This window comes from Trichechus manatus, unplaced genomic scaffold (assembly GCF_000243295.1).
Source record: "Trichechus manatus latirostris isolate Lorelei unplaced genomic scaffold, TriManLat1.0 scaffold00061, whole genome shotgun sequence".
Lineage (NCBI taxonomy): Eukaryota > Metazoa > Chordata > Mammalia > Sirenia > Trichechidae > Trichechus > Trichechus manatus.
Window position 1 is genome coordinate 2,483,525 of NW_004443997.1, and position 23,968 is coordinate 2,507,492.

The 23,968-nt window shown below is 40.2% G+C and overlaps 1 protein-coding gene across 8 annotated transcripts in view; it reads right to left on the reverse strand.

Annotated features, from left to right (window-relative positions):
• The window catches only part of PRR14L (proline rich 14 like), an 82,853-nt gene that overhangs the window by 53,737 nt on the left and 5,148 nt on the right, over window positions 1-23,968 (reverse strand). For 3 of the 8 annotated variants that reach the window (XM_023733715.1, XM_023733714.1, XM_023733717.1), the window contains exon 2: window positions 19,715-20,239. The exons of 1 other annotated variant lie outside the window; for it this stretch is intronic. In XM_023733715.1, coding sequence (XP_023589483.1) covers window positions 19,715-20,188 — 474 coding nt within the window. In that variant the 5' untranslated portion in view covers window positions 20,189-20,239. Of the gene's footprint in view, window positions 1-19,714; window positions 22,253-23,437; window positions 23,841-23,968 lie in introns of those variants that run through there. 4 more of the 8 variants (XM_023733718.1, XM_023733713.1, XM_023733716.1 and 1 more) reach the window with 3 other exon arrangements.

A 23,968-nucleotide genomic window follows, 5' to 3' on the forward strand; every position in this document is an offset into this window, starting at 1 on the left:
GTTGAGCTCTTAACCACCATGCCGCTAGGGCTCCCCTTTAGGTATAATTCCCCTCAAATAAAGAACATCTGCAGATATTGATCAGACATTTCTTAATCTTAAAATATTTTTATCAGCTAAATGTTCTAACTTCCAGGATTCCAGGTAGAGTCCCAAATATTTGTCTCCACCATCCAGATTTTGTTAAAATCTACACATCTGTCATGGATTGAATTGTGTCCCCCAAAAAATGTGTGTAGCAACTTGGCTAGGTCATGATTCCCAGTATTGTATGATTGTGTTATCTGATGTGATTTCCTTACGTGTTGTAAACTCTATCACTATGATGAGATTATATGTGATCTCCTCATGTGTTGTAAATTCTATCACTGTGATGAGGTTATATTGATGAGGTTGACAAGATTAGTGTCTTAATGCGATCTCTTTTGAGATATAGAAGAGAGAAGCAAGCAGAGACACATGGGAACCTCATACCACCGAGAAAGCAGTGCCGGGAGCAGAGCGCATCCTTTGGACCAGAGGTTCCTGCGCAGAGATGCTCCCAGACCAAAGGAAGATTGATGACATGGACCTTCCTCCAGAGCCGATAGAGAAAGCATTCCCTGGTGCTGATGCCCTGAATTTGGACTTGCAGACTACTGGACTATGAGAGAATAAATTTCTCTTTGTTAAAACCATCCACTTGTGGTATTCCTATTAGAGCAGCACCAGATGACTGAGACAACATCTGATCATTCATGTACTAACATTTCCTGGAAAATGTGTCCTGCATGCATCTAGGTCAATTGGCATAACAAAGCTTATTAAGAAAATGTTCTGCATCCTACTTTGGTGAGTGATGTCTGGGGTCTTAAAAGCTTGCAAGCGGCCATCTAAGATGCATCAATTGGTCCCAAACACCTGGAGTAAAGGAGAATGAAGAACACCAAAGACACAAGGAAAGTATCAGCCCAAGAGACAGAAAGGGCCACATAAACCAGAGACTTCATCAGCCTGAGACCAGAAGAACTAGATGGTGCCCAGTTACCACCAATGACCACCCTGACAGGGAACACAACAGAGAGCCCCAGATGGAACAGGAGAAAGGTGGGGTGCAGAACTCAAATTCTAGTAAGAAGACCAGACTTAATGGTCTGACTGAAACTGGAGGAACCCTCGAAAGCATGGCCCCTGGATTCTCTATCAGCACAGAACTAAAACAATTTCCAAGGCCAACTCCTCAGACAGGGATTGGACTGGACTATGGGACATAAAGTGATACTTGTGAGGAATGTGCCTCTTAGCTCAAGTACATACAAGAGACTAAACAGGCAGCTTCTGTCCGGAGGTGAGATGGGAAGGCACAGAGGGTTAGGAGCTGGCTGAACAGACATGAGGAATCAGGGGTGGACAGGAGGAGTGTGCTGTCACAGTATGGGGAGAGCAATTAGAGTCACGTAACAATGTATGTATAAATTTTTGTATGGGAAAACATAAAAAAAACTGTCCTGCATGAACCAACCTTATAGATGAAAGTACACAAGGATCCCTTTTTCAACATCAAATGAGCTAACTACTATGGTTTATATGATTCTATAAACTATGAAACATAAGAAACACTACATAATAGTATAATTTGCTTATCAAGTTAATAGCAAATTATCCTGTACATCCAAAGTATCATTCACCTATTTACTGTATTGGAATCAAATCAACTTTTGATATTTTTCCAAAGTTTAAGAAAATTTTAGGAGGGTTTTGAAAACCATTCTTACTGTTCATCTGGGTCTAATTTCCCATTATAATTTGGCTATGTGTCCTCAAAAAGATGCAATTCTGATACATTCCTATAAGACTGTTTCGAGTAAAAAAAAAATCACAAACACCTTAAGAAGGAAAAGAATATACATGGAGCTCTTTAGCTTTTATAAGCAGGGTAGCTAGAAGCTCATCTGGGCCTGATGTGCTCCAAGCTCCTCCTAACCTAAGCTTCCTGAGCTGGAGATCAGTTAGGGCAGAGCAGCAGGGGCCACATCTGGGACTGCTATACACTGAACTATACAATTAAAGTGCCAAAATTTAGAGCAAATGAGATCCTTCCTACTTACTGGCATTTTTGGAAATAGCCATGATTACATTTATAGCTAAGAACACTCTGGAAATAAAGAAAACTTTTACATCTCTAAATGAATCTTTCAGTTTCTTATACTTGCATATGTAGAAAGAACACCTGTAAAAAAGTAACCTTAAATCACCTTTGCATAGCTTTAAAAGGAATATTCCTTCTCAATTTAGAGAAATAACTGGTGACTTTTAATAAGGCATCAATTATGTTAGCTGGGTAAAGCATTTCATTACATCCCCCACAATGAATTAACTAAGAGAATTGCTGAATTAGAATAAAGTTCTAACTTAATTCTCAGCAATGTGCCACTGGTGCTTTGGCACTTCTCTGTCACACATTTAACCTGACTTGAGAATCCCGGGCAAACCATCAGTGTGGGTGCAACAGTGCCCTGGCTGATCCAGAGAACAGCTTATGGCCACCAGTTTTACTACGGAAAGCTTGAAGTTCAGATTCTTCAATAAAGTCACTGAAAATGGAATAGTTTCCAACAAGATTTCCTTTTAAGCAAGCTCCTTCACACTACTGCAATTTCCCCGTAGGATCAAAGACTCTAAGGGTTAAAAGTGAGGATGCTTAGTGCAACAACCTTGAAGTAAATTCATACAAACTACACAAAGACTGGGTATCTTACGATCATGCTATTAAAAAATAAGTTTCTCAAACAGCATAAAATACTTCAAGTGATTAACAGCCACTCTGCTTCCTTATTTGATGTCCCCTCCCCACTCCATATACCTTCGAATATCTGTCAAAAAATGTATTCTGGGCTTTCATATGATACAGCTAAAGGACAATTCAGAACTGTTTCTAGGTGTGCTGGGCAAGAATGAAGTATTACATCCTGAAACCAAAGCTTTTACAACACATTCAGCCCCGGGACATCCACCACTATGTGGGAGAAAAGCAAATGTATGAACGTGAAGCACTCTACAGCTTGTATCTAAGCACTTAAAAAAAAAAAAAAAAGGCACATTATATAGAGCTGTCGGTGTGAAATCACCCATGTCAAATGTCACACCCCCACCCCTCTGTATCTTCTGGGCATACTCCTTCAATAAGGCCAATCTCCCGTGTCCTGGTAGCCTCCACAAGCACCATCATTTCTGCCCTTTCTCTCTACAGATGTGGGCTTCAGAACTGAATGCTTTCTTTTCACAATTTGGTTTGGCTCCTGCAGCTGTCACTTGCATAGTGCCGCCTCTCAGATACTTTTCCCTCCTTCTGTTTCACCTTTCCTCTCCCCTCCCCATTAATGGGGTGTCCCTGATCAAAGCACAAAATAATAGTTACATGTTTTTACACTTTTTTGACACAATCATAAGGCAGGAAAGGATTATCATTTTGTTGTTTCTTTCCATGGTCGAGATATTTACTTCAACATTTGACATTAAATCATTCAATTCATGCAGAAGATGACTTGGAAGCCTATGTGGAGCCCTATCCCCTTGAAGCTGCTACCTTTTCTGCCTTGTCATCTGAATGTAAGTCCAGAGACAAAGGGGGGGGGGTAGGGGAGTAAGTAGTAACCTATGAACATTCTTCCCAAACCTGAGCCAGTGTCTGACTGTGGGTCTCTAATATGTTTGACATGAGGAACACCTGAAGAAAAAGAACTTTGAAGAATGGTGCTTAAAAAACAAAAAACAAAAAAAAACAACAGGTCAAGGACTAGAAAAATCACAGAATTTAAGGATGGCAAAGAGCACCCTGGAGATTGCTTTGTCCAAACCAGAATCCCCTTTGCCACACCTCTGACATGGAGCACTGCCTTAGTTATCCGGCGCTGCTGTAGCAGAAATACCACAAGCGGATGGCTTCAACAAACAGAAGTTTATTCTCTCACAGTCTAGGAGGCTACAAGTCCAAATTCAGGGCGTCAGCTCCAGGCGAAGGCTTTCTCTCTCCATCAGCTCTGGAAGAAGGTCCTTGTCATCAGTCTTGCCCTAGTCTAGGAGCTTCTCAGCGCAGGAACCTCAGGTCCAAAGGACATGTTCTGCTCCCTGCGCTGTTTTCTTGGTGGTATGAGGTCCCCCTGTCTCTCTGCTGGCTTCTCTTTTATATTTCAAGAGATTGACTTAAAACACAACATAACCTTGTAGATTGAGTCCTGCGTCATTAACATAACTGCCTCTAATCCAGCCTCATTAACATCATAGAAGTAGGATTTATAAAACATAGGAAAATCACATCAGATGACAAAGGGGTGGACAATCACACAATACTGGGAATCATGGCCTAGACAAACTGACATACATTTTTGGGGGACACAACTGAATCCATAACAAGTACCAAGTCTCTTCATAAATACTGCTTCCCTAGGTGACCTATTCCATTTCTAGACTGGTCTAGCTGTTAAAAAGTACCTCTCACATTGAGTTAAATTCTGTCTCTAGCAACCATAATTATTACTATTATTATTTTAATTTTTAATAATTGATTTAGAAATAATTCCAGACTTACAAAAAATATGCAAAAATCTTACATAACCAAAATACCATTATCAATACCATTAAATTAACAGTTATATTGTTGTTAGGTGCTGTCAAGTCGGTTCTGATCTATAGGGACCCTATGTACACCAGAAGGAAACACTACCCAATCCTGCCCCATCCTCACAATCATTGCTATGTTTGAGCCCATTGTTGCAGCCACTCTGTCAATCCATCTCATTGAGGTCTTCCTCCTTTCTGCTGACTCTCTACTTTAACAGTATGATGTCCTTCTGCAGGGACTGATCCCTTCTGATAACATGTCTAAAGTACATAAGACAAAGTCTTGCCATCCTTCCAAGGAGCATGCTGGCTGTACTTCTTTGAAGACAGATGTGTATGGTTTTTCTAGCAGTCCATGGTATATCCAATATTCTTAGCCAACGCCAGAATTCAAAGGCATCAATTTTTCCTTGGTCTACCTTATTCATTGTGCAGCTTTAACATGCATATGAGGCAACTGAAAATACCATGGCTTGGGTCAGGCACACCTTAGTCCTCAAAGTGACATTTTTCTCTTTTAACATTATAAAGAGGTCTTTTGCAGCAGATTTGACCAATGCAATACATCCTTTGATTCCCTGACTGCTGCTTCCATGGTCGTTTATTGTGGATCCAAATAAAATGAAATCATTGACAACCTCAATCTATTCTCCGTTTACCATGATGTTGCTTTTTGGTCTGGTTGTGAGGATTTCTGTTTCTTTATGTTGAGGTGCAAGCCATACTGAAGGCTGTGGTCTTTGATCTTCATAAGTAAGTACTTCAAGTTCTCTTGACTTTCAGCAAGCAAGGTTGTGTCATCTGTATAACGCAGGTTGTTACTTAGTCTTTCTCCAATCCTGATGCCCTGTTCTTCTTCATATAGTCCAGCTTCTCAGATTATCTGCTCAGCATAAAGACTGAATACGTATGGTCAAAGGATACAACCCTGACATACACCATTCCTGATTATAAACTACGAAGTATCCCCTTGTTCTGTTTGAACAACTGCCTCTTGTTCTATATACAGGTTCTGCAGGAGCACAACTGTTTTGGAATTCCCATTCTTCACAATCTTATTCACAATTTGTTATGATCCATACAGCTGAATGCTTTTCTATAGTCAATAAAACACCGGTACACATCTTTCTGATACTCTCTGCTTTCGGTCATAATCCATCTAACATAAGCAATGATATCCCTGGTTCCACGTCCCCTTCTGAATCCAGCCTGACTTTCTGGCAGTTCCCTGTCGATGTACTGGGGCAATTGCTTTTCAATTACCCTCAGCAAAATTTTACTTGCATGTGATATAAATGATATTGTTTGATGATTTCTGCATTCTGTTAGATCACCTTTCTTTGGAATGGGCACAAATACGGCTCTCTTCTAGTCAGTCAGGTAGCTGTCTTCCAAATTTGTTGGCATAAACCACTGAGTGCTTCCAGCGCCTCATCCGTTTGTTGAAACATCTCAATTGGTATTCTGTCAATTCCTGGAGTCTTGTTTTTCACCAGTGCCTTCACTGCAGCTTGGACTTCTTCCTTCAATACCATTGGTTCTTGATCATATGCTACCTCTTGAAATGGCTGAATGTCAACCAATTCTGTTTCGTACAGTGATTCTGTGTATTCCTTCCATCTTCTTTCGATGCTTCCTGTGTCACTCAATATTTTGCCCACAGAATCCTTCAATATTGCAACTCAAGGCTTGAATTTTTTCTTCAGTTCTTTCAGCTTGAGAAATCCTGAGAGTGTTCTTCCCTTTTGGTTTTCTAACTCCAGGTCTCTGCACATTTCATTAAAATATCTTACTTTGTCTTCTCGAGCTGCCCTTTAAAATCTTCTGTTCAGCTCTTTTAATCATTTCTTCCTTTCACTTTAGCTAAACATTTAACAGCAATAAGTTTCAGAGTCTCTTTAACACCCATTTTGGTCGTTTCTTTCTTTCAAATGACCTTTTTGCTTTCTTCATGTATGATTGTCCTTGATGTTATCCCACAACTCATCTGGTCTTCGATGATTAGTGTTTAATACATCAAATCTATTCTGGAGATGGTCTCTAAATCCAGGTGGGATTTACTGAAGGTTGTACTTTGGCTAACGTGGACTTGTCTTAATTTTCTTCAGCTTCAACTGTCACTCGTCTGTCATACTTTGGTGGCTTGCATGTTGCTGTGATGCTCGAAGCTACGCCTCTGGTATTTCAAATGCCAGCAAGGTCAGCCATGATGAACAGGTTTCAGTGGAACATCCAGACTAACAGAGACTGGGAAGAAGGAGCTGGTTATCTATTTTAGAAAAAATTGGCCAGTGAAAACCTTATGAACAGCAGCAGAACACTGTCTGATATAGTGCTGGAAGATGAGACTCAGGTTCTAAGACACTCAAAATACAACTGAGGAAGAGCTGCCTCCTCAAAGTAGGGTCGACCTTAATGACGTGAGTGGAGTCAAGCTTTCAGGACCTTCATTTGCTGATGTAGCACGACTCAAAATGAGAAGAAACAATTGCAAACATCCATTAATAATCGGAACGTGGAATGTATGAAGTAAGAATCTAAGAAAATTGGAAATCAACAAAAATGAAATGGAATGCATAAACATTGATATCCTAGGCATCAGTGAGCTGAAATGGACTGGTATTGGCCATTCTGAATCTGACAATCATATGTCTACTATGCCAGGAATGACAACTTGAAGAGGTACGGCGTTGCATTCGTCGTCAAAAAGAACATTTCAAGATCTATCCTGAAGTACAATGCTGTCAGTGATAGGATAATATGCATATGTCTACAAGGAAGATCAGTTAATATGACTATTATTAAAATTTACTCACCAACCGCTAAGGCCAAAGATGAAGAAATTGAAGATTTTTACCAACTTCTGCAGTCTGAAATTGATCAAATACGCAATCAAGATGCACTGATAATTATTGGTGATTGGAACGCGAAAGTTGGAAACAAAGAAGAAGGAACAGTCGTTGGAAAATATGGCCTTGGTGACAGAAACAATGCCAGAGATTGCATGATAGAATTTTTCTTTTTTTAAAATTTTTTATTTTATTGTACTTTAAGTGAAAGTTTGCAATTCAAGTTAGTCTCTCATACAAAAATTCATATATACATTGTTACGTGACCCTAACTGCTCTGCTTATACTGTGATAGCACACTCCTCCTTTCTACCCCTGATTTCCTATGTCCATTCAACCAGCTCCTGGCCCTCTTTGCCTTCTCATTTCATCTTCGGACAGGAGCTGCCCATTTAGTCTCATGTATCTACTTGAGCTAAGAAGCACACTCTTCATGAGTATCATCTTATGTCCTACAGTCAGGTGTAATCTTTGTCTGAAGAGTTGGCCTCAGGAATGGTTTTAGTTCTGGGTTGACAGAGAGTCCAGGGGCCATGCTTTCCGGGGTTCCTCCAGTCTAATTCAGACCATTAAGTCTGGTCTTTTTACTAGAATTTGAGTTCTATGCCCCACTCTTCTCCTGCTCCATCAAGGACTCTCTGTTGTGTTCCCTGTCAGGCTGCATGATACAATTTTGCAAGATTAATGACTTATTCATTGCTAATACCTTTTTCAACAACATAAACGGCAACTATACATGTGGACCTCACCAGATGGAATACACAGGAATCAAATCAACTGTATCTATGGAAAGAGACTATGGAGAAGCTTGATATCATCAGTCAGAACAAGGCCAGGGGCCGACTGTAGAAGAGACCATCAGTTACTTATATGCAAGTTCAAGCTGAAGCTGAAGAAAATTAAAACAAGTTCATGAGAGCCTAAGTACAACCTTGAGTATATCCCACCTGAATTTAGAGACCATCTCAAAAACAGATTTGATGCACTGAAATTAACACTAATATATTATTAAATAATGTGCAGACCTTATTAAAATTTTGTCATTTGCCCCAGAGTATCGTTTTGTTTGGCCAGGATCCAATCCAGGCTCCTGGAGCGCATAGCCACCATGCCTCCTTAATCTCCTTTAAACAGTTCCTTAGCCTTCATCTTTCAAGTCCTTAATACTTTTGAAGAGACTGTCTCTCAGTTTGGGTTTGTCTGATGTTTCCTCTTGATAAGATTCTGTTTATGCACTTCTAGGGCAGAAAAGGTGCAGAAGAGATGTTGGTTCTTCTTGGTACATCCTATCAGGAGGCTCACGGTGTTGGAATACCTCACTTCTGGGGAGGTGAAGTGGGGTCACTTGGTTCAGGTGGGGTCTCTCCTGTTAAGGTATTATTTTTAATTAATAAGTTAATTTTTGTAATTAATAAGAATCTCGTGGGAAGATACTCTGAGATTATGCAAATATTTGCTTCTCATTTATACTTAGTAGCCACTAGTTTTAACATCCACTGATGACTTTGTTCAAAAGTATTTTAACTGTTGGTTGCTAAGTTTTTCATATTCCCACCATTCATTTTTATTAATTTAATAATTTATTAATTAAAATATAATCCTATATGTATTCATTAGGATTCTATACAACCTTTCTTTTCTCAATTTATTCATTCAATTTTTTTACTTATATCAGCATGGACTTGTGGACATCTGTTTTACTCTAAGGGTTATAATTCATTACTATCATTTATTTTAAGTTCAATTCATCCCAGACTTTCTCATTAGGCACCCCTTCAAGTTGGCTCCTGTGTCCTTTTGACATGGTCCCATAACCTTTTTTCTTTTTTGGCACTTCCTATCTGTCACCACACAATGTTCTGGGTGTGTCTTAGTTTCTTAGTGCCGTTATAACAGAAATATCACAAGTGGGTGGCTTTAATGAACGGAAATTTATTTTCTCACACTTCACAGGCTAGGTCCAAATTCAGGGTACCAGCTCTAGGGAAGGCTCTGGGAAGGTCCTTGTTTCTTTTCAGCTTCTGTTCTCTTGCTAATCTTCATGTGGCATGGCATTTATATTCCCCCATCTGTGCCTCCTTGCTTCTGTGCTTAATCTGATCCTTTCATATCTCAAAAGTAATTGGCTTAAAACACACGCTACACTGATTGTCGCATTAACACAACAAAAAAAATTCAATTACCAAATGGGGTTACATTCACAGGTATAGGGGTTAGGATTCACAACGCTTTTTTTGGGGGGGACACAATTCAATTCATAACATTCCACCCTCTGGCCCCTAAAAATTCACATCCTTCCAACTTGCAAAACATTCATTCCATTCCATTACCCCACCAATTATACCCCATTACAGCATCAACTTAAATCTAAAATCTCATCTTGTGGATCATCTAAATCAAGTATAGGTGAGACTTTGGGTGTGTTTCAACCTGGGGCAACATACCTTTTCATCTGTGAACCTGCGAGACCTAGAGTACAAGTTATCTGCTTCCAAAATACAATGGTGGAACAGACACAAGGTAGACATTTCCATGACAAATGGGAAAAATTGGAAGGAAAGAAGGGATAAAGAGCACCAAGCAAGTCCAAAACCTAGCAGAACAAACTACATTAGCGCTCAAGCCTTGAAAATAATGCTCTGTTCTTCAGGACCATTTAGGCAACAGCCCCACCCTCCAGATTCTGAGTGTTGGTCAAGGTCTCCAGATTCTGGGAGGAGGTTCCTTGGCCCTGGGTGTCAGTCCCACTGGGACAGCAATTCTGCTCCCTCAGCTTTGGGTAGTCCTCTTCTCCTAAGGCCATCTGAATGGCATCCCCACCTCTCTGGACCCTAGGCAGCTCTGTTCTCCTGGTCCTTGGGCATGGTGGTCCTGCCCCCTTACCACTGGGCAGTGGCCCCATTCTCCTGGCTCTTGGGCATGGCGGCCTCCCCCTTCTCCACTCTGGGCAATGATCCCATCCTCTTGGCCCACCTGAAAGGCAGTCTCACACTCCAAAACCGAGGTGGTGAAGATCTGACTATATGAAACCTGTGGAGGCAGCCCTGCCCACTATGGTACCTCCAATAGTTCTGCTGATCTCTGAACTGTTCCCTGGATGGTGCCTTCCTTTTCCTGGAGGACAAGAGATGCTTGCAACCAAGTTGCTCCATTGGTTTGTTTTCTGTTGGTAAAATTCCAGGAGGCAGGCAGCTTTCCTTCATTTTGTACTGTCCCTGTCCGTTTCTGCTTTAGTGGTTGAATGGATCCATCAGTCACAGACTTAACAGAACAAAACTCTTAAACAAAAGTTTGAGTAGCCACACCTTTGGTGAAAGTTTTTCCATGACACGTTTCCTCAGTTTGTACAACAGGATTTTCCAAGTCTTTTAAGTTTGGATTTCATTTTACATAGTTCATTTTTTAATCTATCTCTTTCTTCCTGTATTTTACTTTAAGCAGCAAGGAGAAACAACACTGCTCCTTTAAGATCTTGCTTAGAAATCTCCTCAACCAAATATCCAAGTTTCTCACTTACAAGTTCTACCTTACACAAAACATTTGAACGTAATTCAGAGAAGTAAATTCTTTGCCACTGCATAAAAAGCATCACCTTACCTCGTGTCCAATCACATGTTCATCATTTCCTTTTAAAGCCTGATCAGAAGTACATTTAACATCCACATTTCTAACAACATTCTGTTCATGGTAACAGAGGCTCTCAATTCTTCCAAAGCCCTTGTCTTAGCTATCTAGTGCTGCTGTAACAGAAATTTATTCTCTCACAGTCTAGGAGGTTAGAAGTCCGAATTCAGGACGCTAGCTACAGGGGAAGGCTTTCTCTTGTCGGCTCTGGGGGAAGCTCTTGGCATCATCATCTTACCCTGGGCCTAGGAGTTTCTCGGCGCAGGAATCCCAGGTTCAAAGGATGCACTCCACTCCCGGCTCTTCTTTCTTGGTAGCAGGAGGTCCCTCTCCTCTCTGCTCACTTCTCTCTTTTATATCTCAAAAGAGATTCACTCAAGATACAATCTAATCCTGTAGATTGTGTCCTGCCTCACTGACATTATAAAGGGCAAGATTTACAACACATAGGATGATTAGATCACAAAATGGAGGACAACCACACAATACTGGGAATTATGGCCTAGCCAAGTTGACACACATTTTGGGAGGACATAATTCAATCCATAACAGCCCGCATCAGAATCACCCTTAATGTCCATAATTCTTACCAATAGTCTCATCGAGGAAAACTAGGACCTTACTATTAAGCACATCAAACTTTCTCCAGATTCTACCCATTACCTAATTCCAAAACCACTTCCACATTTTAGGTATTTAGAGCATCACCCCACTCTCAGTACAAAATTCTTAGTTATCTAGTGCTCCTACAGCAGAAATACCACAAGTAAGTGGCTTTATAATGAACAGAATTTTATTTTCTCACAGTTCAGGAGGCTAGAAGTTCAAATTCAGGGCACTGGCTCTAGGGGAAGGTCTTCTCTGTCGGTTCTGGGGGAAGGTCCTTATCTCTTTGTAGCTTCTCTTCCTCGGTTCCTTGGTGATCTTCATGTGGCATGGCATCTACATTCCCTCATCTGTGCTTCCTTGCTTTTGTGCCCAATCTGCTCGTTTTATATCTCAAATCTGATTGCCTTAAAACACACCCTACAGACAACGCTAGCAGCCCTAATAAATGGCATAAACAGAATACAAAGCATAAGCAACAATGTACAAACACCAGACGAGAAATTAGATAACTGGGAGCTCCTAAAAATCAAACACTTATGCTCATCAAAAGACTTCACCAAAAGAGTAAAAAGACAGACTGGGAAAAAAATTTTGGCTACAACAAATCCGATAAGGGTCTAATCTCTAAAATCTACAAGATACTGCAAAACCTCAACAACAAAAAGACAAATGACCCAATTAAAAAATGAACAAAGGATATGAACTGGCACTTCGCCAAAGAAGACATCAGGCAGCTGACAGACACATGAGGAAATGCTCATGATCATTAGCCATTAGAGAAAGGCAAATCAAAACTACAATGAGATACCATCTCACTCCAACAAGGCTAGCATTAATCCAAAAAACACAAAATAATAAACGTTGGAGAGGTTGTAGAGAGACTGCAACACCTACATACTGTCAGTGGAAATGTAAAATAGTACAACCACTTTGGAAATCGATTTGGTGCTTCCTTAGAAAGCTAGAAATGGAAGTACCATATGATCCAGCAATCCTGCTCCTTCGAATACATCCTAGAAAAATAAGAGCCGTCACACAAATAGATATATGCCCGCCCATGTTCACTGTAGCACTGTTCACGACAGCAAAAAGATGGAAACAACTTAGGTGCCCATCAGTGGACGAATGGATGAACAAATTATGGTATATTCACACAACGGAATACTACGCAATGATAAAGAATAACGATGAATCCCTGAAACACCTCATAACATGGATGAATCTGGAACGCATTATGCTGAGTGAATTTAGTCAGTCACAAAAGAACAAATACTGTATAAAACCACTATTATAAGAAATCAAGAAAAGGTTTAAACACGGAACAAAACATTCTTTGACGGTTACAAGGTGGGGAGGGATGGAGAGGGGTATTCACTAACTAGATAATAGACAGGAATTACCTTAGGTGAAGGGAAGGACAATATACAATACAGGGGCAGTCAGTACAGTTGGACTAAACCAAAAGCTAAGAAGTTTCCTGAATACAACCAAAGACTTCAAGGGACAGAGTAGCTGTGGTGGGAGTCTAGGGACCATAGTTTCAAGGGACATCTAGGTCAACTGACATAACAAAGTTTATTAAGAAAATGTTCTGCATCCCACTTTGGTGAGTGGCATATGGGGTCTTAAAAGCTAGCGAGCGGCCATCTAAGATGCATCAATTGGTCCCAACCTACATGGAGCAAAGGAGAACGAATAACACCAAAGACACAAGGGAAGTATTAGCCCAAGAGACAGAAAGGGCCACATAAACCAGAGAATCCATCAGCCTGAGACCAGAACTAGATGGTGCCTGGCTACCACCAATGACCCGCCTGACAGGGAACACAACAGAGAGTCCCTGACAGAACAGGAGAAAAGTGGGATGCAGAACTCAAATTCTAGTAAAAAGACCAGACTTAATGGTTTGACTGAGACTGAGGGACCCTGGAAGACATGGCCCCCGGACTCTGTTAGCCCAAAACTAAAACCATTCCCGAGGCCAACTCTTCAGACAAATATTAGACTGCACTATGGGACATAAAACGATACTCGTGAAGAGTGTGCTTCTTTCTTAGCTCAAGTAGATACATGAGACTAAATGGGCAGCTCCTGTCCAGAGGTGAGATGAGAAGGCAGAGAGGATCAGGAGCTGGCTGAATGGACACAGGAAATCTGGAGTGGAAAAGAGGAGTGTGCTGTCACAGTACAAGGAGAGCAACTAGGGTCACATGACAATGTGTGTAAAAATTTTTGTATGAGAAACTAATTTGAACTGTAAACTTTCATTTAAAGCACAATTAAAAAACAAAACAAAATAACACCCTACACTGATATGGTCTCACTGACATAACAAAGAAAACTAAATTCCCAAATGGGATCACAGCCTCAGGTATAGGGATTAGGATTTACAATGCATATTTTTTGGGGACACGATTCAATCCATTAACAAGGCTCACCTTGTATTTCTCCCTATCCCAGCCTTGTAAGCAGCCATTTCTCCAAGGAGCCTTAGTTCCTTTTTATTAGAAATGAATACCTGGGCACCAGGTGTGCTCACTGCCATGGGGTATCACTGCTTCTGGGCCCCATTTCAACCAAGCATGTATTTCTAAATCTGTATGTATTAAAAACTCTTAAGTTATACTGATACCTCCAATTCCAATGCAATACTACAAGGTTCATTCCATGCTCCACCTCCTATGTGTAATTTCTATCTTTGACAGTGAGAAACTTGGCTTTCATTATCCATATTATATTTATCATTTGCTCAGTCCTAGAATTCCCATAAAGCAGTTTAGGAATTGCTAAGCCACCCTGTGAAAACATATTTACTAACTAAAGTAGAATATTTGTACACAGTTCTTTTTGTCTTTAGTCTTGTAGCAGATAGTCAAAATACTGTTTCCCAATGTTAGATTAATTTTCTTTCTCATTGCGGTTTTATTATTCATTTGTAATACAGTTAGATTCATTTGTTGTACTTTATATTCAATTTTGGGTTACCTCCATTACCTGGTTGTCTAGTTATTTTTCCAGTATGTGAGAAATCAACATGGTTCTTGATCTCAGAACTATACAAAAAGGTACACTCAGAAGTGTCACTCCTTCTACCCTCATCCTTCTATTCTGGTCCTTTTCCCCCATTCTTTCTACCCTGCTCCCACACACTCCCTATAAGTAACCAATCTCATTAGTTACTGGTTTATCCTTCTTATGTATGCATGTGGGTGAGTTTTGTACAAGTGAGCAAGTACTTGTATACTTACTTATTTCCCCTTCTTTCTTAAATGAAAGGGAGGATATTATAGATTTTCCTTTGCACTTTGCTTTTTTTCACTTAACAGGATATCCTGGTATGCAAAAAAGGGTTAACACAGCAAGCCTGAGGCTCTTATCCTTTACAAAGCCAGCTTGCAAGGATGGCCCTTGGCTGGTGTCTGGGAACTTGGATTTTGGGAGGATTCCTACCATTTCCTCCCTCAGGATGAGTGGCTCACTGTGCCTAGACTGTCTGTACAATTTGGCTTATGCTGAACACCTGCTTTCCTTCTACAAGTCTGGAATTCTGGTATATGCTAAGCAGAGGGTACCTATGTGACCAGCCATCCAAAAGAAACGGTAGGCGCTGAGTCTCTAACAAGCTTCCCTGGTTGACAACAGTTTACACATGTTGTCATAATTCACTGCTGTAGGAATTGTCTGTGATTACACAAGGACAGGATTCTTGGAAGCTTGTGCCTGGTTTCCTCCGCAATTCACCCCATGCATCTTTTCCCTTTATTGATTTTGCTTTGTATTCTTTCTCTATAAAGGATATCTTTTCACTGTGCATCTTAGCTGAGTAAGACTACATGCTGAGTCCTGTCAGTCTTCCTAGCAAATCATCAAACCTGGAGGTGGTCTTGGCAACCCCTGACACCCTGAAAACCAATAAGAGTCATCACTGTTCATCACAGTTGCAGAGTACTTCACTGTATGAATGTAGAGTGACAACATATAATTTGTTCAACCTGTCTCCTATGCATGGACACTTAGGTTGCTTTCAGTATTTTGCGATTATAAACATGATAGGAGTCCCTGGGTGGAGCAGATGGTTAAGTGCTGGACTACTAACCAAAAGGCTGGCGGTTCAAACTCACCCAGAGACACCGCTGAAGTGAGCCCTGGCAACCTGCTTCCAAAAGGTCACAGCCTTGAAAATCCTACAGAGGAGCTCTATTCAGCATACTTGGGATAACCATGAGTCAGAATCGACTTGACGGCAGCTACCAACAACAACACAAACATGATGCAAAGAATAACCTTGTGTCTATGTATTTTCCATACTGTTGGAGGTATATCTTCAGGGTAGATTCCTAGAAATGGAAGTGCTGGGTCAGTAAGTCAGGTACTATATAGTTTTGTTAGGTGTTGCCAAATTCCTCTTCGGAAGGGTTGTATCAGTTTGCATTTCCACCAGCAATGTGTAAGAATGCCTGTCTCCTCACAGCCTTGCTAACCATATGCGTCGTCAAACTTTTTCATTTTCAACACTGTGATGAGTAAAAAGTGGTATCTCAGGTTGTTTAAATTTGCATTTCTCTAATTATGAGTGAGGATAATCATCTTTTCATGTTTAAGGGCAATAATTATATATGCATACATACATATATAATAAATTATCTATTCAAGTCTTTTCTTCATTTTTCTATTTGGTTTTGTTCCTTTACTCCTCAATTCAAGGGTTCTTTATGTAGTAGAGATACAGGCCCTTTAGGAGCCCTCATGATGCAAAGGTTAAGTGCTCGGCTGCCTACTTAAAGGTTGGCGGTTGGACCCCACCAGTGGCTGTGTGGGAGAAAAGACCTGGCAATCTGCTCCCATAAGGATTACAGCCTAGGAAACCCTTATGGGGCAGTTCTAGTCTATCATGTAGGGTCACTATATATTGGAATCGACTCGAGGGCACACAACAACATAAGCCCTTTACCTGTGATTTATGTTGCGAACATTTTCTTCCAATTTGTCAGTTGTCTTTTGACTGTGTTTACAGTGTTTTGCTAATCTACCAGTTCTTCTTTTTTTTAATGTTCACTGCTGCTTTATTTACAACAGCAAATAAATAGAAACAACTGAAATGCCTATCAACAGATGAACAGACAAGCAAATTGTGGTACATACATACAATGGAACACCATGCAACCATAAAGGACAATGATGAGCCCGTGAAACACTGTAACATGGATGGACCTGGCAAGCATAATGCTAAGTGAAATAAGTCAAGCATACAAGAACAAATATTGTATGGTCCCTCTTTTACAAGACGACAAGAAGAGATATAGAGAGAGAGACCAGTGTTCATCGGTGGCCAGATGGAGGGAGGGAGGAAAGTATGCTTTAGATTGTAAAAAATTGTTATTTTTGGTGATGGGAAAAGTGGCACCGAACATGGATGTAGTGAGCGCAGAACAACTGAAGTAAAAACGAGTTTTTAAGCACATACGGATGGGTATAGGCATACTGGTATATGGCTTGGTAGAGGTATATACATAGGTGATAAGAGACAGAAGTATCTATAAACCAACCAAAACCAAACCCATTGCTTGTCAAGTCGATTTCGACTCACAGCAACCCTATAGGACAGGGTAGAACTGCCCCAAAGCCAATCTAGCAATTTTTATCTTGAGGTCCAAGGATACATTTCAAGGGATCTGAGAACCTTTTGAAATGGTATGTCTGGTTTTCTGAGAGGTCTGTAGCTTTTAGATTTCCAAAGGGTTCTGTGACCACAGAATGATTAAGGGTTACTACTGCCCCACATCCTTCATCAAGCCTTACTGTTCCCGACAGGAACAATTCTGCTTGACAGCCCTGCAAATTCTTCAAAACTTCTCTCATTTCTCTTGGTTCTTCTCTTTCCTGAGTCAGACACCCAGTGACCTGGCCCCCAAAGGCATATTTCAGGTTGTGTCATTAAAGTGTGAATTCTTAACCATGAATGCATTCTTGATTTTCTATACTCCCCTCACATAGGTCACTGAGAGGAGACTACGATCCTCTAGCTGTAGGCTAACCAGCACAAAACAGAGCTCAAACATCGCCTCTCAGCCCAGATAACATATTTCTGTTAACGCATATTAACAGTAAATTGGTTCTTGGCAGCCATACCACAGAGTCAATTCTAACCGACCAAATAAAACCTGTAGGTCTTCCATTTCCCCCATGAGTACTTCTGCCTTTTTTCCCCCCATATGTGAAGTTTACTTTTTGGAACCAAGTACAGAATAGTATTTACCTCTAGTGGAATGAGACAGGAGAAAGGGGATGGTTTAAAAAAAGAACAAGGAGGTAGTAATCTTCTAGTTCTTAGGTTGGGTGACATATATGTGTGTGTGTTCATTATTATACTTCATATTTAAACATATTATGCATACAGTTAGTTTATATCAAATGTTACATTAAGAAATTTTTCATCTTGTTAGACTCGGCTCAAAGTATCAAGAAATCAAGAACTTCTATATTCTGAATCTGTTACTTTACTTATTTAAATATTTATATTCTTAAAAGTAGGTCACCACAATATAAGATCTAGTAAGACACTGTGTTTAGCTGTTCCCGTAAATGTTTCATCCATTCCTAATTAGAGTCAGTGTAGAAAGCCTACTAATAATTATCAACTGTAGTGTAGCCTGTGTAAAGAAATGATGTGTTTATCAAGTGGGGAATGGATTCTAGCCCAGGAAACTCATAGAACATGAATTTATCAGTGGGTCTAGAGCAGGGGCCAGCAAACTACAGGCCATGGGTCAGCCACCTGTGTTACAAATAGTTTCACTGGAATACAGCCAGTCATTCATTTACATATTGTCTACAGTTGCTTTCTTGTTACAACAGCAGAACTGAGTAGTTCCAACAGAGACCATGTGGCCCGCAAAGCCTAAAACATTTATATGGTCATTTTCGGAAAACGTTTGCCAATCAAACTAAACAAGTGCAGCTGAATGAGTAAATGTTTGCTTTCAGTTATTATCTGTATGAGATGAAAGTGACAATAGTATCTCTAAAGCATAGATGAATAGCTTATAGGGCAGTGAGTGTAAGTCAATGGTGGTGAAATAACATGAGGAGAGGTAGCAAGAAGGGTGACACAACGTGAAGACTGTAATCAATGTCACCGAACTCTACGAGCAGAAACTGTTGAATGGACGTATGATCTGCTGAGCATATTTTCGCCAGAAAAAAAAAAAAAAAGTTGGCCAACCCTTGGTCTAGGGCACCTCTTAGGGAACAGAACGCATTTTCTCATTCACTGGGCAGGTATATTCTTTTAGGAATTTGGGTCCATCAGGCTGTCACAACTCATTAACCATCAGTCTCACTTAACTTACCCCTTGTATTCTAATTTCAGGCTCACTGAGAGAAATTTGATTTTCCACATACATCTGTCTACAGGAAGAAGACATGCTGACCAGCCAATGTGACCATTTCTACCATAACTATTCCACTTTTCATTATGTATTTATACAACAGGCTTTCTGATTTATACTTAAGTCTCTCATTAGGTGGGTTAGCATGGGTCAGTCCTTTGGAGACTATAATCTCTAATATACTGAAAAATAAAAGTCAAGTTTCTGGATTGGCAAAGCTAAGGACCAGCTCCTAAAATATGGTGATCCCTCTAAGGTGTCGACTCTCTGGAGGCCTCCCTCAAAGACATCTCTGTGACATCTCGCTCCACTCTAATTATGATACTCCCAAAATTAAGGGAGGAGTACACATCATTTCCTAACATCTAACAGTGAACTACCACAGGACTATCACAAAGAGACTCAACATTCCATATACTGTAGCTGATTCTCAGAAGTGACACTTTCTCATTAGATTAGCACTTCCTCTCTTCAAGAGTCTAATGTGACATAAATGTTTAAGAAGATCATCAAGAGAAAGTTAGCATCAAAATCAATACTTTGGAAATGTTTCAAGAATAAATCATAAGCTACCTGTCAGCATCTGTATTTTATAATGTGAAGCATTACTTTGGAAAGCTGTCATTCATACTCAACTCATCTTACCTGACTTGGGCTCATCTTTCCTTCAGCAGCTGTGGAATGTTGACTCTGGTCTTCCTTTGCTCCCTCACAAGGGTCTCTTACAATTTCTTCCTGGTTCCCTTGATCTCTGAAGACCTTTAGCTCCATGCTCTTGGTTTTCTCTTCCCTATCCAAGGTGCCAGAAGCCACAGTGCCTCCTGCTGTGGAATCCACCAGCCCACACCGCCCAGGCTCACCCCCATCATCCAAGGTCTCAGAGTTTTCTTCACAACAACTTTCCACATGAGTCCTTTGCTGCTCCAAGGGCAATGTCCTACTCTGACTTATAAGTGCCCTGGAGGCTCCGGAATTTACATCTGGAATCCCACTTGGCTCAGAGTCAGCATGAAGCTCTTTGGAGACACTCACTGGGAGTTCAGAGTATAATTCCTGTACCACGGCAGACATGGAGGAATCAAGTGGAACTGGCTGAGTCTCTACTCCAGATGACAGCATTAGGGCAGACGTAGATTATGGAGTCAAGTCTTTTACATCAAATGGTTCACCCTGACACAAATCAAAGGAAGGGATAAAAGTTTAAAACTTTGACAGGGTAGAAGAAAGCTCTCTAAACTCTGACTGAAATAAGGAAAATTATACCACAAATGCCAGTATTACTTGGTACCTGGTACTATTAATTTCTCCTCAACAGACTGTGAATTTGTGGAAAAATAAATACCTTAAACTTTTAATAGATTTCTGTCTGATCTCAACTCAAATACTGCCTTATAAACAATTCTCAATTTAAATCTAAAGGGCCAGGAAATGTAGATGGAAGTAAGGTATGTCTAAATATCCAAGGACAGACCTGACACGTAACAAAGATGTTTTCTATTTGTTTTCAGGGCATGAATTTACCTGTTTTGTTTGCTGTATCCTCAATGCCTAGATGTAGGCATTGTAGGCAGGTACCTGACATATAACAGGCACTCAGTAAATACTTGTTGAATGAATGTACACTAAGGAACTATGAAGAATCTGACACACTGACTTTTCCTCAAGAAATATTATCTCTTTGGAAGATATGTAGAAAATGTTAACTCCATTCCTTTTCTGCTTACCAAATATTTGAGCTACAGCTACCCAGACCAGCATAAGACACTACTACAACAGCTCTTTAGCAGAATTATTCCTTTATCCAACATCTTGGGATTTTCCAAGTGCTTTCATGCATACTTCTCATTTGATGCTCAGGACAACCTTGTGAGCTAAGTAAGGCAGCTATCATTCTCCCATTATAGATGCTAACACCACGTGAGGAGGTTAAAGCTGACCTTCCTAAAATATTACATGGTTGTCTGAGAGAAAGGAGGGGGATAAAAAGCTTCCACTGTGTTGGTAATGTTTCATTTCTTCCACTGGGTGCTGGGAACGTAGGTTATTTGCTGAAATATTTATATCTAAGTAGTTCATAATACTTCATTATTTAAGTAGTTAAAATACACACACAGGGCTAGAGAATGGTACACCCAGGACCAGGGTCTCCAGGCCAGCAACTTTTCCATTTCAGTCTACCAAATCTGTGCAGTTTTCAGAACAAAATCCACTTTAACTTGTTAAAGATAGAAACTGACTAAGCAAGAAAGATACTGCTTGTTTTTCATTCTTGATGCTTTCCTTAACCCTAAATATAAGGAGAAAGAGGATGAGAAATGTTCGGCTACTCAGAGCTCAAAACAAGGATTTATCAGAGGTATTGATTTCAAATCCCTTCGGCCAAAATGCACACAGAGATTTTTAAGAAAGCCAGCCGATTTCTACTCCCATCACTTTCTAATGTTCATTTCCGCCCCCAAAATAAACACAAGTACCAAATTTCTGGGTACTAAGTTGTTTTAACTGTTGAGATGCTTTACCATCTTACCAGTGACCACAATCAGATTTCTAAGAGATAGAGTGAGAGGGAACGTCTAACCATACAAATCTTCACAACTCAGTTCCCTCAGTCTCCATTTTATTCCTCCCCTGATTATCTAGGGAAGCCCACAGTCATTACTTACACAAAAGGCTCATGCTCTGCTCCCAAGTCAAGAAGCACACTGCTCCTTGAATTTATCATCTTTCTTCCTTGCACAGAAGGTCCCATTCGCTGTGCTATCTGGACTGAAGCTGGGGACTGAGGAAGGGGAAGATGAAAGGTCCTTTCTTTTCAGACTGTTTTGCCTTTCTTTTGGTTTTCCAATCTGTGGTGGACCTCACATCATGTTTCTAATGCTTTCATCCACTGGGTGTCCTTGATGCTCTTATGTAATCCTCCCCAAAATGTAAAAGGATGTAAAGCTACACTATAACCTAAATACTAGATACTATAGGAAATCAGATTGCTGGTTTATAAAATTTAGTAAAGTCAGGAGGGCTGATAAACTGAATCCAAAAAAGCAGCAAAGAGAGATAAACTGTTGTACAGGCAGTCCCAGGTTAAGAGCATCCTACTTTAAGTACAACCCGTAGTTACCCCCATAAAGCCTATTACAGTAAAAATTTGAGGTACATACAATGATTTGTAATAACAAACAGGCACTACTTTGTGATGTGCATCAAAATGTTATTACTATTATTACTGTACTATTATGTTAAAAATGTTTTAGTGTATCTGGAAGTGTTTCTTTTATGTTTTTTATGCATGGAAAGGTACACTATACACAACATACTAAAACAAACATTTGACTAACTGATGTGAGATACTAACTGTACCTAACCAACTTAGGAATGGAACTCATTTGTAACCTGGGGACTGCCTGTATATAGGAGTATGGTGAGAATCAAGTAAGACTCTCTATGTGAAGGCCTTTCATAAACAGTGCTGTGCTAGAGATGTAAGAGGACAAGAGAAATGCATCCTTTTTTGAGCTACCATCCCTCCACTCCTCTCTTACTCCTGGAATACATCTGGGGACACTTCAGATTTTATGCCATTTTTTGGTGTGTATGTGAGGGGTAGCAGAGGTAAACTTGAATTGCTACTTGATGCCAAAAAAGTAGGAAATGATAAATGTTAATTTGGTTCAGCTTCTGTTTCCCAGCAACATACACAATCCAGTTTTTGGTCTTTGTACCACATATAGAGTGGAGAAAGTATATGCAGGAAAGGTTATTGTAAAAGTGCAGGCTTGCCCATAGCGACCAGCTCCTTGGGTCTCTTTGCCACCTGTGCTCAGCTCTTCTTCCCCTGCCCACCACAGAGATAGCGTTCTCCGAAGTTTAATCCTTGACAACCTTCCCTTTCCAGGTTTCATTTTCTTGATAACCTTACCTACTCCTGTAGCCTTTCTGCTATAAGCATGACTCAAAACTGTCCCTTTAAGCGTAGAGTTAACATATGACCTAACAATTCCACTCCTAGGTATATATGTAAGAGAAAGGAAAACATGCGTCCACAAAGAAATTTGGACAGAAATGCTAACAACACCATTATTCAAAATAGCCAGAGTGGAAACAATCCAAATGTCCATCAGCTGATGAATGGATGAACAAAATATGGTATATTCATACAATTGAACATTATTTGGCATAAAAAGGAACCAAGTACTGATTCATGCTACAACACGGATGAACCTTGAAAACATTACACTAAATGAAAAAAGCTACTCATAAACGGCCACGTATTGTATGATTTATGTAAAATATCCACAATAGGCAAGGAGCCCTGGTGACCCAGTGGTTAAGCACTCAGCTGCTAACTGAAAGGTTGGTGGTCAAACTCACCCAGTGGCTTTGCGGCAGAAAAGACCTGGTGATCTGCTCCCATAAAGATTACAACCTAGAAAACCCTGTGGAACACTTCTATTCTGTTACGCTGGGTCGCTGTGAGTCGAAAATCAACTCCACAATACCTAGTAACATAGAGGTGAAAAGTAGATTAGTGGTTATCTAGGGCTGGGATAGGGAGTGGCTGCTAATGGGCACTAAAACGTTCTAATAAAAATGTTCTAAAACTGACTGCAGTAATGGTTGTACAACTCTGTGACTATACTAAAAGCCAACAAATTGTACAATTTCAATTGGTGATTGTATGGTATATGAGCTGTATCTTTTTTTATTCTTGTTCAAAGTATACACAGCAAAACACACCAATTTAACAAGTTTTACATGTACAATTGATTACATTCAAGTTGTGCAACCATTCTCTCCCCTCTTTCTTTTCTAAATTGTTCATTCCCCACTAACATGAACTCACTGTCCCCTAAGCTTCCTATCTCATCTTTTGAGTTGCTGTTGTCTATTTGATCCCATGCA